The sequence below is a fragment of the Podarcis vaucheri genome (genome assembly GCF_965113315.1).
Source record: "Podarcis vaucheri genome assembly, chromosome: 2".
Classification (NCBI taxonomy): Eukaryota; Metazoa; Chordata; class Lepidosauria; order Squamata; family Lacertidae; genus Podarcis; species Podarcis vaucheri.
In genome coordinates this window covers 84,957,074-84,971,674 of record NC_138760.1, presented here as the reverse complement: position 1 = coordinate 84,971,674, position 14,601 = coordinate 84,957,074, and the positions used below count along the sequence as shown (strand labels likewise).

The 14,601-nt window shown below is 41.1% G+C and overlaps 1 protein-coding gene across 2 annotated transcripts in view; it reads left to right on the top strand.

Moving 5' to 3' along the window:
• Window positions 1-4,229: 4,229 nt before the first annotated feature.
• The window catches only part of PTPDC1 (protein tyrosine phosphatase domain containing 1), a 38,011-nt gene continuing 27,639 nt past the window's right edge, over window positions 4,230-14,601 (top strand). Inside the window, exon 1 of one of the 2 annotated variants that reach the window (XM_082211904.1) lies at window positions 4,230-4,451. Coding sequence is in view for 1 of the 2 variants with exons in the window: in XM_082211903.1 (XP_082068029.1) it covers window positions 9,925-9,967 (43 nt within the window). In the remaining variant the exon portion in view is untranslated. Of the gene's footprint in view, window positions 4,452-9,909; window positions 9,968-14,601 lie in introns of those variants that run through there. The other variant, XM_082211903.1, reaches the window with a different exon arrangement.

The window sequence follows — 14,601 nt, the reverse complement described above, 5'->3', positions numbered from 1 at the left end:
GCACCATCTTGTTGGACTGAAGCCAAATACTGCATTCCTCACCTGCTTGTTGGACTGAAGCCAAATACTGCATTCCTTTACTCAGTCTTATACATTCAATTAGAGCATTCACAGGGTTGGAGCTGAAGTGTTTATTTCCAAAACAGAGATGTATACCAGTGTCCAATTATAACACCTTTCTGAAGCAGGCCTGTAATGAATAGGAATGAGGTACTCACATTTTGAGGTGGTAATTGTCGCTGTAACCACTTGCTTTTCAGTGTTTTCCCCAAGTTAGTCAAAACAAAACCTTGCCAGAAGAAATCCGAAAGAAATGTTTAGCATAAGTATCACCAGTCACCCTGTTTCCCACATACATGCTTTACTTATAGGTAAAGGGACCCCTGACCATTAGGTCCAGTCGTGACTGACTCTGGGGTTGCGGCACTCATCTCGCTTTATTGGCTGAGGGAGCTGGTGTACAGCTTCCAGGTCATGTGGCCAGCATGACTAAGCCGCTTCTGGCGAACCAGAGCAGCGCACGGAAACGCCGTTTACATTCCCGCTGGAGGTTTACCTATTTATCTACTTGCACTTTGACATGCTTTCGAACTGCTAGGTTGGCAGGCTTTACTTATAGGAGCGTCTTAAAAAGTGATGCCTGCAATCTTAAGTGGCCCATCCCATTTAATCTCCTCAAATCTTGCCAGCCTCGTCCTGCTACATTTGTAGACCCAGCACAAACTTCACAGAACTAGGTAGAACTTCGTGGGATATCTGGGGATAGTTGCTGGAGAAACTTCCCACTCTTTGTCATGAGATTCACCAAGTGTTAAACACAAAAGTGAGGAAATAATGTGCTGTCTTTAGCTCTGCAGTCCCCCTGGGCAACACATCTATGGAAGTCTAGGGAGTGAAAAGCATCTGGGGGGAGTCATTTGGATTGTAGAAGTGGCTGGGAGGGGAAAAGATTCCCCCTATGCTTCTGAGCTCCAAATTGTTCCTTCTGATGCATCTCTGTCTGTCTGTCTGTCTGTCTCTGTCGGGCTTAAGATAACATAAGAAAATGAGCAGCACTCCCCCAGTTGTGTTTCCCAGAAACTGGCATTCAGAGGCATAATGGACACCCTCACTTAAGTAGGGTGCTGGGTAACATGGTTGCCATAGGAACCATCTCCTAGGGGCCATGGGGACTTTGGCTTCCACAATAAACTATTTTAGGGGGCCAGGCCCCCACAAAGTTGATGGGCATTTCCATTCAAATAGTGTGTGTGCACTGCATCATGTGATCGATCATGTGGGGCAGGGCTCACCTGGGCGCCCACAATATTTTATTCAAGTGGGCAGCCCTGATAATTGCTTTTTTAGGTGTATTATTAGATAAATCTCACCCTCCATTCCCACAGCAGAGGTTCCCAATTAACTCTTTGCAGTAGCCTTTATGTTTATCCAGCAGCAAAGTATTAGTTAGGGAACCTGTGACTGCTTAATCATCACCCAGAGTAAGGATGAGACGCTTTTAGAACAAAACAAGAATTTTGTTTATGTTCAAAGAGATTATTGTTTAGTGAGAAGTTTTTTAACTTTGTTTTTTTTTAAAAAAACCACTCTTTACAGAGATATTTAGGATATTCCTTAACTTCATGCTTTAAAAGATTATTTCTAGGATGACTACTGCCTTGCACTACCTGTAAAACACTCCCAGTACCTTCTAGAGCCCTAAACTTCCCCAGGTAGTTAGAACTTTGCCCACAGACAATCCCTATCTTTAACAGAGAGCCAATTTGCTGTCCCCACTGAGAAATAATCCTTATTTGAGTCTGCTCAGATAGCAATGCAAGCCTTCTGTCCACCCAGACAGAATGTTCCTATCTCTAATCCCTGTCTAACTCACAGACAATCTCTGCCTGTGCTCTCTCAGGTAGCCCCTATCTGAGGAAACTTAAATTCTGTTTCCTGATTGCCCAATGGACTGGCCAGCTCCCACTGGTTGCTGGGTCACCAGGAAGCAGTCAGGTCCTCTCCATCCACAAATGCCTCTGACATTGAGGTGGAACACAGGTATCAGTATCCTTGCTAATAGCCATTGATAGCCTTATCCTCCATAAATTTGTCTAACCCTCTTTGAAATCCACTCAATTTACTGCCCATTACTGCATCTGGTGAGAGTGAATTCACACAGCCCACCATTAAATGAAGCAAAAGAACCCTATGATCCTATCCACTGACCACATATGCCACCAATGGTTGTTATCAGGTGGGCCTGAACTGGGTATAAATAACCAACACTTCTTTTTGCTTAGATCTGGCCTTCAACTGCTCTCCTTCTTTTGCCTTTCCCCTTCCTTTCTGTGTCTTTGTAAGCCTGATGACAGTGCTTTGTCTCTCTCTCTCCCTGTTAATCTTGGGATATGATAATAGTCTGAAAAGTGGGGTTCAGAATAAATAGCTGCAAAAACACAGTTGGAACCCGGCAGGAAGAGGCAGCTTAGAGGTCAATTTGGAGTGAAGTGTTAGGCGAGGATTGGAATGAATTTAATACCCCAGCTGATTCTCCATTCCTGAAGCGGTAAGGAAAAGAAAATACATTTGGGTTTGTTACACATATTGGCAGATACTGTTTAGGCCATAAATTGACCCAAGAGACAGAGTACCGGCTCGGAAACCCTAATTTTAACTGATGGAATAAAGAAAGCAGTGTTCTTTCTTCATCTCTTGTGTTGACTTGCACTGTAGAAGAACAATGGAGCAATTCAGTATTCCAGCAACATTTTGTATCCCTAGATGACCTTATAGCTTGGCATAGTACAATGGGACCCTATTCTCTCCCTTCCCTTTTGACCTGCTTGCTACTGGGCTGAGGACAACAATAAAGTCTCCCAGAAGGAGAAAAACTTGTAATTCTTTGGCATATTTATTGGGGCTATTGGGTTTCTTACTCTTTTCTTGACTCAGGGAATTTCAACATCAGATTTATTATTAGAGTTGAAAATAAAGAATAAATAAATAAAAATTATATACCACTTATTGTACTAAAACCTCCAAGCAAAAAATTCCAAACACACCACACATTAAATATATCAGTAATAGACAGATACTTAAAACATTCAAAAACAATTAAACTCAACCATAAGCAAAATAAGAATTTATATAAAATATTTGTATACTGCTATATCATAAAAATATATCTAAGCAGTTTACAGCAGTAAAAACATAAAATCAATAGTCTGCAAACACCCAGTGTTCTTTAATGTTCCTGCAAATGGCAAATGAACTAGGATGAAAACTGATTTGCATACACAAATTTTCAGGGAGATTAAACAGCATTAGTTACTTACTGAGCTTTCTGATTTGCCACATAATTATATGACATTGCATCAAGCAAATTTGTACCCCACACTCCCCAGTCCATTTTCTCATCACTTTCATTATTGCAAAAAAGGTCCGATTTTTGCGGGTGGTGAGGGAAGCACGTTTTCACACAATGATAAATCAACTTTTAATAGCACAACCTGAGTTTATATACACACAAACACATATAATTTATATTTTTTGTTTTTTTAAAAAAAAAGGTTATACAAGATTCTGCAAAATGTTATGAAACAGGATCTGGTGACAATATATGTAGTTTGTATACAAATACTGACAGAAAGGGAAACTAAATGAACCATAGGTATGTGAATGCATGGAAGGTAGCGACTAGAACTGCATTTTGATGGCAGAAAGTGGATCTGTTGCACAGGAATGCCAAGCCTCGTGGAGCCTCGATTCTGTGGGATATCCAGCCTATAATAATGGTGATGATGTTGATACTGGTGAGAGCTGTTTTGACAGTGGAACGGACTCCATCGGAAAGTGGTGGACTCTCCATCCTTGGAGGTTTTTAAGCAGAGGTTGGATGGCCACCTGCCATAACGCTTCAGTTGAGATGCCTATATTGCAGGGGGTTGACCCTCGGAGGTCCCTTCCAAATTCTTTTATTCTAAGGGCAACGGAGCCCAGTTTAAACTTACGAGCGCTCTTACTTTTTGCCGTGAAGCTACAAAGCCCCACTGGACGAAGCGGGAGACGGTCAACCAAGCCCCAACAGCCCGCCCCCCGTGCCGTTCCCCCTCCAACAGAGCACGGGCGGCCAGCACCTGGCGCTGAAGGAAAGGCCTCCCTCCGCCCCTCCCTCCCCGGTTTCGTTTTTCCCGCCGGCCTGTCACCATGGCAACAAGCCCAAGCGAGGCCGGGCCTGGCGGGCCGCGCAGGCGCACCCGCGGCGCTTTTTTTTTGTTCGGAGGCCGCTCCTCTCGGCTTCGCCTCGCCTTTTCAAGAAGCCGCCGCCTGGAAGGCGGGACGGGCCCTCCCATCCCTCGGGCCTTCCCCAATGCCGGCCGGGCCCGGCGCGGAGAGGAGGTCCGGGAGCGCCGGATGGGGGGTTTCTCCGCCCCGCCGCCGCCACCGCCTCAGAAGCCGACCGTGACGAGGTGGGTTCGCTTCCGCCGCTTCGCAGGATATGCTCCCGCGGCGCCTGCCCTCTCCCCCCCACCGGAGGGGGGCGGCTCCCCGAGGGCTACCGAGGCGAGGCTCTCCCTAGCCAGCCTCGCAGCTCCCACCCCCGGTGCTGCTTCCTCGGTTTTCGGAGCCCTGAGTTGCACCCCCCCACACACACACACACCTATAAGCTTTTCTCCCACCCCACAGACGGCTTCCTCCGCTGCCCCTATGCGCTTCTCAGGTGGCCGTCCGGGATGCTGCTGTGTGGGTCACTCACACGCTGGCTGGCCACCTGCCGTGGATGCTCGGGTTGAGATTCCTGCATTGCAGGGGGTTGGACTAGATGACCCTGGGGGTTCCCTTTCAAACTCGACGATGCTTGTGATTCCATAACCCACCCACTCATCTTCCGGGTTGCTTCCCCACATAGGTAGGGTTTACCTTTAGTTCCTAGGCAGCGTCTCACTCCAGACAGGGGAGCCCTCGCCCCTTCAGTGATATGGTCAAAAAAGCTTGGGGTGGGGTGGGGGTGGGGAACAAACCCAAACTAAATCGGGAAATCTGGAGACCAGAGGATGAGGGTTGCTCTCCTCTCCTTCTGAAGAGGCACGTGGCTGCTTGGACTCATGCACTTTGGCAATCGGGTGCTTCAGACTTTTTGTGTTGTTTCAGAGAATTGGCCACCAGATGACAGTGGAAAGATAGAAGCTGTGGAAAGCAAAAACCTTTTCAGACAACTTGGCACTACTAAAATACTGTCTCCTGTCTGATCTGAAGGTACTTTGTCACCTGCCTTTGTCAAGATGCAAGGGATGTAACTTGCATTAAGTGTGGCTAACCTAGGTATTTAGGGGATGTTTTCTACAGACAAATAAAAATGCTGTGATGAAATGATAGGAGGGGGTACCTTTTTGTATTACTTGCAAAAATATCCAAGCACTGAATATGCAGTGCACTATAATAATAATAATAATAATAATAATAATAATAATAATAATAATAATAATTAATTTATTATTTGTACCCCGCCCATCTGGCTGGGTTTCCCCAGCCACTCTGGGCGGCTTCCATAGAAACAAAAACACACACTAAAATATCATACATTAAAAACTTCCCTGAACAGGGCTGCCTTAAGATGTCTTCTGAATGTTAGGTAGTTGTTTATCGTTTTGACATCTGATGGGAGGGGTGGGGACTCTTTTTGAGCATGAGGGTTCCCTACCCTCATGGGTGAGGCTCTTGGGCTGGTAATGGGCAGAGTAACAAATATAAATTTACTTTTCTGCAGTAGACTAGTTTATTCACATAAAAACATGCAGTTCTAAGAATTTTGTTGGAGTAGAAAACCTATAACTGCCTTGAAAAAAATAACTGATAATTACTGTTTCTTTAAACTTTAACACCTATGCATTTCTAGAGAATCCAAGATAAATGTTATGGGTGATATCCAACTAAGTCATACTCAAAATAGACCTATTGAAGTTAATGGACTTGATTAATTTCAGTCTACTCGGAGGCCATGTACAATGTAGCCTTTGCGAATCACAGGGCTCATTTTCTCACAGTGTTCCTTTATACATAGTGGTTTGCAATTGTACACACCTTCCTGTGATAGTGTCATCTAAAATGACAGCTCCTATCCGTGTTGTCTGTACATGTTTTCAAACTAGTGTGCAAACTATTCCCTTCCCCTCATTTGGTATTTCGACAGACTTTAGAAAGAGAGGGTCTGGAAACTGGTATATTGATGTACAGATGATATATATTGGTATACAGAGGCGGCTAATAGTGGCCACTAATGAAAAACAATGGGTTGGATTCAATGAAGTAGCCCTGCTCAGAGTAGCCCTAATGAAATTAATCGACCTAACTTAGTCAATATTCATTAATTTCAGTGGTTCTCATCTGCACTTAAGTTATTTGTCAGCAGGACAGAGAGAAGGACCTCTCTAGAAGATCTCAGTGCCTAGACAGGCTTGCAAGGAACAAGATGGTCCTCCAGGTGGCTGTTGAGAAGCCCTTGGTCATACTTGGGAGTTTTTTTCTTACATGCTAGCAATTGAAAGTCATCTAAAAGCTATAGACAACTCTTTGTGTTTGTGGTTTTTCATCAGCTCTGATAATTTAACTATTTTTTTCCAGTTTATGAAGGAAATGGGCTTAGGTAAGGGAATTGATTCAAACAAGATCAGTTTTTACTTTTGCATATTTGACAGCTCACAGCTTTACTGGCAGTGTCAAAAGCCTGATTTTATTTGTATCTCACTAATGGCTATGGGAAGTGTGTTCTACTTAAGTTAAAGCTTTTCCTTTACATGTTCACTGATTATACTTGTGCTTTTAAAAACAACTTGCATCTGCCCAATTCTGCCAGTAATTTTTCCTGTAGTCTAGCAGAAGCTTTTTAACTTCAGAACCAATCGCACTAACATTAGACATGTTAAAAGTCCCATGATTTCAGTGGGAGATAAGCATACATTTTGTTCTCATGTTGAGATAAGTTAGATTTAGAAATGCTTAATCTGGTTAGAATTGTACCACTGTTTGACAATTTTAACGATGAGTTACCATGGCCTCCCAATTGGGTTAGTGACTGCACTGGTGGGATTTAGCAGCACTGAAGTATTGTGCTTACTCAAATAAGTAGCTATGACCTAAGACACAGGGAGTACACATCTTGGGTAAGCATATGCGGTGTTATTACATAATAACTTTTCTTTTTGAATCCTTTGCTCTGGAAAAAACCATGTTTTTCATTCGTTGATATTTGTGTTTGTGCTTGTGGTATTAGAGCTCTTGAGGCTAAATGTTGTGCTTACTTAACCTAGTTTTGTTTGACAGAGCTATTAGAAAATAAATAAAAAGTGAGTGTTTTCACATATACATTGTTTTTACTAATTAATAACAAAAATTAGTTATCTGGTTTTGGTTTCTGCCTTGATTTTTTTTTTTACTGTTATTCACATAATAACAGCAATAAAACTGATTAGCTTCCTAGCTGATTATGTGGAGCTAATTATTTTTTTCTTCTGCACTGTTCCCTTGACTCTTGGTGCTTAGAAAGAACTTATTGTTTCTAGCAAGCTTTCATCCCAGTTAGTAAAAATTGGGCCCCAGGCCTGTGGGATAATTAATCCCAGGGTGATATATACGGTGATATATATAAGGTGATACATACAATTGCTTTTGAAGCAATTTTCTTTCCCTTCTTTCTCTTATCAACAGTTTCTGTAAAGTCCTTTATGGTAGCAAGGGAATATATAAACAAGTGACGCAATGCTTCAAATTTCAGAATTGGCTGGATGCAGCCAAAGTTCTGAAGTGCATTGTTAGCTCTTTCTTTTTAATCCATTATTTAAAAAGTTGCAAAATACAGAACTGAAGAATAAAAGAAAAAATTGAAAGAAAAAAAGAGAGACTGATATTTGATCACTATCCTGTTTAGGTATAAGTGTAATATATGCAATGACCCAATAATTTCAGTTGTTTATAATCCCAGTGTCTTTGCTGGCCGGTCAAATATAAGCATTTAGCTGACACACTATTTTCCAGGCTTATTTGCTGTTCAGGCTTAGGTCTTGGGCAGGAGTTTTCTTGCTTGCATAAAACGAATAGATACCTCCTCCTAAAGTTCTGTGAATATACGTTACTGTATTCCAAAAAGAGTAGGCTAGGGTGAATACAGTGGCAACTATGTGCTGTATCAGCTGTAGAAAAGGAGCAGCCGGAAGGTCAAATAAAACAGTGCAGTAAAGTTCACTTCTGTAGTGTGTAGAAGAGTCACAATTTCAGCCAGTGTGTTGTAGGACTTCAGACTAGGACTGGGGAGACGCAAGTTAAAATCCCCACTGTGCCATTAAGCTCTTTCTGAGTTGCTTTGAGCCAACCACTAGCTTATTTTACTGCCTAGTGCAGCAGACACTAATAAAAAGACAATTAACAACAAAATAAAAACATATTTAAAACATGCATCGTCTTGGACCATCTTGGTCTAAAACTTGGACCATCTTGGCTGTGAGTCTGGGAAAACCCGCTCCATGCCTTGCAGGCCCCTTTTCACCTGGCCTGGGAGAGCAGGGCCCTGACTGATTCCAGCTACAAAACCTGAGGCTATTGGGCTGGGGGGTTTAGGGAGTTTTGTTGGTTTTTTCAGCTATTGCTGTTAATTATTTGTATCTTTATTTTAGATCTTATGATTTATGTGGAAATTGTTTGATTTTGTTGTGTATTTTTATATTTAGTGTTTATGACTACTTTATTATGTTGTAATTATTTATTTTTTCCACTTTGTAAGCTGTCTTGAGCATGGGTTGAACTATGGAAAGATGGCATGCAAATAAAATTATGTATGTATGTGTGCAGACATTTCTGTTTTCTGAGGCTAATTTGGCTAATACCTGCTCTGTGTTTTATCTGCTGCCTTATATTACTGGTGACATTTTGGTTTTATTGTATATTTTACTGCTTTATTTCTTATACCACCCAGGAATGTATTGAATAAAGGGCGGTATACAAATGTTTTTAAAATAGAAGAGAATGAATGAATGAATTTACCAAAGGGATGCCTTACAAACTTGCCTTATCAGATGCTGGCAGCTGCAGTTTTTAAAAACAAAACAAAACAAAACACCAGCCTGTTATTTAAGCAGCTGCCTAGTAGCCATGAGGTGAGTGAGTGGGTTAGTGGAAAAGGAAGGACCCTTTTTTATGCCCAACAGATTGCTGGAAGAGGGTCTGAGCTCTCCATCGCTCCTGTGCCAGCCCCCAACAGGCAAGTAACATTTATAGGGATATATACGAGGTTGCTTTTACCATGCTCAGCCTAGTTAACTTAGCTTTATCTTCCAAATTCTGTGTTTAAAAGTCACAGGAAGAAGCAAAACAGTATAGAGAGGTAGTACGAAAACATAATCTGTTTTAACATAAATATTATATTGTCAATATTAGAGTGTGAAACTATAATCACTGTTCCAAAGTGGTAAACTTCATTTACCTCTTAAGAATAAAGGGGTGCTTTCTAGATAAGAAAGGCATTCTTATTTCAAAATGGTTAACTTCATTTTCCTTTTCATTATTAACTTTTAATATAAGTGTTCATCAAGAAATGCTTGTTGGATACCTAAAATTACTGAATTAAGGTGTGTATCTCAACTGGCAGTTTTGAATTAAATAACTTCAAAAATCACAAGGAAGAATACTGCATTGCAATGGCTTACTATGACCTGTTTGTTTAAAACCTATTTATAATATAGGCCAGGCCCAAGAAAGCAGTATTTGGGATAATTATCTACATAGCACATTTAGTGTTCCGCATGTAGGTTGAAGAGAAAGTAGGCTGCTACTGGCTCCTCCCAGATTACCATTTACAAATCCAATTAACAACAGCAGAAACTGCAGCACCCAGCAGAACCCTTCTGTATTTCTACACTGTGCTGTTCTTGTGATTGGTCAAAACTGGTAGTAATGAAAGGATCAACTATTACCAATTCTTTTTACTGGGTTACAGGTAAGGCTACCAAGCTGCAATTACGGTGAATGATCTGCTTGTAAAATAGGAGGTTAACATTAATTCTGGGCATTTGACATGTTCAGATACAAGAGAACTGTAAGCATAGAGGACAGTTCTAAAACAAGTTTTATGATAAAGCTATTTAATACATTTAATCATAGAACATAATGATTCTAATTCCCATGTAAAACTGGAAAAGGTGGGAAATGTCAGCTTTTTTTGTTTGTTTTTGAAGCAGTTAATGTATTCAGTTTTCCACACTCTTTTGTTACAGTTTTCTGTGTTAATTACTGGCTAGAAGCCTGTTCAAGATACTGTAAAATATTTGAAAATTGTTACGTTGCGTCCTACCATAATGATACTGACAGTGGATTACTTACTGCTAATTAATTTCTGTCATTTAGCATTCAAGTTCTTGCCGTTAATACATGGCAGTTTGAAACACTGAACTATCATAGAACACCACGTATCACCAATTAAATTGCATGTCTTTATTCCTTTTGTCTGCATTTGGTGCATATAAGCAGCCCTGGCTCTACCTAAACATGGTGCTTACTGATTAAGTGAAAATCAGTTGTGACTAAAACAGATGGTGAATGGTTTTTCAGCAAATCAAAGACAATTTTCAACTTTTCTTCTGGTCCTTGTCTTACACTTAGTGATTATTTTTCTGCCACCATCTCACATGATTAACCTAGATATTTAGTCTTGTACCTTGTCTTTCATCTTAGGACAGGGATTGTACTGTGGCTGGAATGTTCCTTTTTAAAAAAAAGTTGGGTACATAAGCTTCAAGAATTGTAGTTTATGTACTTCCAGTTTTGTAATTGTGAGACTGAGGGGCTATAGCTGTGTATATAGAGCTTGGGCACAATGGTTCTTTTGCTGACCCTCACCTCAATACACCAATATTTCTGCTCTAGAAATGGATTTCTCTGACAGATGTGGCACAACAACTATTAGCAAGCCAAGAAAAGGACTCAGGAAGTTCACGTTCCATTTACGTGTGTCCTAGTGACCTTTTGGCCAGTATTGAGCCAGCTATGATTCTTAAGCTCACTTTAACAGCTGGCAGGCAGCGTTGCAAGCGTGCACCTTTGGCACTTGCCTTATTTAAACTGCTGTTGCTATAGATGTATCACCATCTGTTCTTTCCATCAGTTGCAGCTGTATTAGCTAATATCTTTTCAGCGAATCTCTCTGGCAGCAGAGTACTGTGTCCCCCTAAAACTCTTTCCTTTGGAAGGCCCTCCAGAGCAACTTGAGAGACTTCTGCCAGAGGGAAAAAATAAGTTGCTTGCTGGGGTGAGAAAAGGCACCCATGGACTCTGGCACTGGCTTCCCATTGCCTGCAGCAATGGTTTGAGGCAGTCCCGGCAAGATGCCTTATGGTGACTTCCTCCTTCTGCTGCCATGGCTTTGCTTCTCCCCATTTGCCATTGTTTCAGTGTAACTGCCCTTTCCTGCTCTGCTTGTCTACCCAACTGCTTGCTTGGCGAATGGAGCAGCTGACCACACTTTTCTCTAGCCGTCTGGGTGCTCCACTACCTAATGGGAAATGGCGCTGGCAGGAAGTCAGAAAACAACTCTTTTATGTGATCACATAATGCATAAGTTCCTTTCCCACTTCCTGTCAGTACCATTTGCGAAACAGATGACAAGTAGTCAGTTGTTCAGGCTGCAATAGCAGTAAAACCACTATCTGAAGCTGTGCAGCTGGATTTTAAATTGCATTCCTTGGAACTTCATCTCTTCCAAGCAGTGGTTCTCCTGAGATATTTAACAAAAGCATAGCAAGACCAAAGGTCCATCTGGTCTAGCATCCTGTTGCTACAGTGATGGACCAGATGCCTATGGAAACCTGCAAGCAGGTTAAGAGCCCCATAGCACTCTTCCCATTTGCGTCTTCCTTTATTTTACTCAATACAGTATGCACACACACAAAATAAACAAATATCGCATTATTCTCTGAACTGCCCTGAGACCTCCGGGTATAGGGAGGTATATAAATTCAATAAATAATAAATAACATCATTTTACATAACCTTAGAGCATTAATGGTCAGTATAGGCTCTCTACAGACATGTTTGTGAAATTAGTGGGAGAGATTTGCTATCAACTTCCCTTACGTAAGAAAAGAAGGGGGACCAGGTTTCATCATTATAACACCTTTTGCTACCCTTCTAAGCCCAGTTAATCGCTCTGAAATAGCCACATTCCAGATATTTTTGAATCAAACTTCAAGGGGTAGCTCAGCCTGGAATTTCCAAAAATACGCTATCACCAAATGTGCAGCCGTCAGGAAAAAGAAAATTAGATCTTTATGTTGAATAGTGAGATCAGAATCTAGATTTAATGAGAGCAGAGCTAAAGCTAGATTTGGCGAGAGAGGTGTAGCAATTTTAGAAATGATACCGAAGACCTTTGTCCAAAATGTGTGGACAAATTTACATTCCCACCAAGCATGAAAATATGTTCTCCTATTCCCACATCCCCTCCCAGAAAGAGGGGATAAGGATTTGTTGATTTTTGCTACGCGAACCAGAGTCCAATGCCACCTGAGGACGACTTTCAAAGAAGCTTCTTGAAGGTGAGATGAAATGGTTCTTAAAGGTGGGGTCCTCCATATGCCTTCCGACTCATTATCATTGATTTCTTTGCCTATTTCAGTCTCTCATACTACGTGCAAACCTTTTTCATTCCCAATGTAATATTCCATGAGCACACCATAAATCAATGAAACCACACCTTTCATATCACAGTGGGATTCAATACACCTTGTTTCAAATGTCATAAGAGAACAAACAACTGCAAATGAACAATATTGGAGAATCTGCAGCCAGTTGGGGTGCAGATCATTTAGATTTTCCTTTAACCTTTCTTTACCTATTGCTTTGCCTTTATAGAGTGAGTATAAGCCTCTGTTTTCCATTCTTTGTGTGCCAATATTTATCTTATTGATAAATGGCAGATAAATTTATCTGCCTTGATAAAAGGCAGGATGGTCTAGAAAGGGAGTTACCGTAATGGCGACGTTCCAGAGGCCAACATTTTCCTTTGATTTTTCCATGTCAAGATTGTAGTTTTTTAAAAGGGATTCAATTCCCTTTATCATCGAATCTAATAATTTAAAGAAGGGACGTGCTCAGAATGCTGGCATGGCTGGAGCAAGTTCAATATGGACCCAGGGATCTTCTGTTTGGTCCCAATCAGTGGGATTAATGATTTCATTTGAAATGCCACTTTATCTACAACACGCTGTTACATGTGTAGAGTTTGTGTGTTCTTCACACATGACCCTAAAATATGCTTTGAGAGATGGGGACTTTTATAATAATTTAAGAATAATTTATTGTTTATACTCTGCCAATCTGGCTGAGTTTCCCCAGCCACTCTGGGCGGCTCCCAATCGAGTGTTAAAAACAATACAGCATTAAATATTAAAAACTTCCCTAAACAGGGTTGCCTTCAGATGACTTTTAAAAATAGGATAGCTGCTTATTTCCTTGACATCTGATGGGAGGGCATTCCACAGGGCGGGCGCCACTACCGAGAAGGCCCTCTGTCTGGTTCTCTGTAACCCTTTGCAGGAGTCACAACTGAGTGCCATTCAAAAGATCTGTTTGAACGGTTCATTCATACCACACCAAAGGTTTCTTTGGATGCTAAAGAGAAGCATCCATTTATTATATAAAAAAGCAAAAGAAATAACGGTGCAGCATAAATATAAAATCACAGATGTTTTTGAACCAGTGTCTTAACACATCCATACTCTAAAGAAATAAGCGGCCCTAATCTACAATAGAAATAAAGCAGTGGACCAATTGCCCGACTCAGTAAATGGCAGCTCCCTGTGTTACTTGTTCTTCTATATGCTTGGGTTATTATCTGTTTGATAATGCTTTCTGCTATTTTACCAGGAACAGCCTGTCATTTCCTGGATCTTCCCTGGATCCCTTTTTAAAAAAATGGTTCTATATTGGCCACTTTCCAATCCCCAGGTATGGAAGCTGATCTTAGGGACGTGTTACATTAAGAACTCTGAGGATTTGTTCGTTTTTAATTTATTGGTAAGGTGAGAACTGCTTACCACTGTTTGCTTCAGTTCAGGCACAAGAATCTGGCCTACCTTTTCTGCAGTGAAAACAGATGCAAAGAATTCAACCAGTTTCTGATTTTAGAAGTCTGGAACTGAAAGTGAAAATAAATAGCTGTGACTATGGACTGGCCAGTACAGTTAAGCACACTTTAAGCCCATTGAAATCAGTCAGCTTAAGCAGGCTTAACTCTGTGCTGGACTGTAGCCGGTGAGACTTGCATCCCATGATATGAAATGTATGATAAGGCTGAACAGTTTCGTTGCCTAGCTATATTAACAGCAAGGATACTCCTGCTTAGTGCCAACAAATAAAATGTATAAAATAGATATTTGGAGAGTTAACTAAATTATATGGGTATTAATGGTAAGACAACAAAAATGGATTTTGTGAGTTCTTGCAGTAGTAAAGGAGAGCCTTGGAGGGTAAATACCCACCATTTATTACACAGTGGTGGGAAGACCTTCATACCCTTGCTACCTATTTGGATGGCTTATATTGAGCTATATGTGTAAACTAAGATGGTTGTATTGA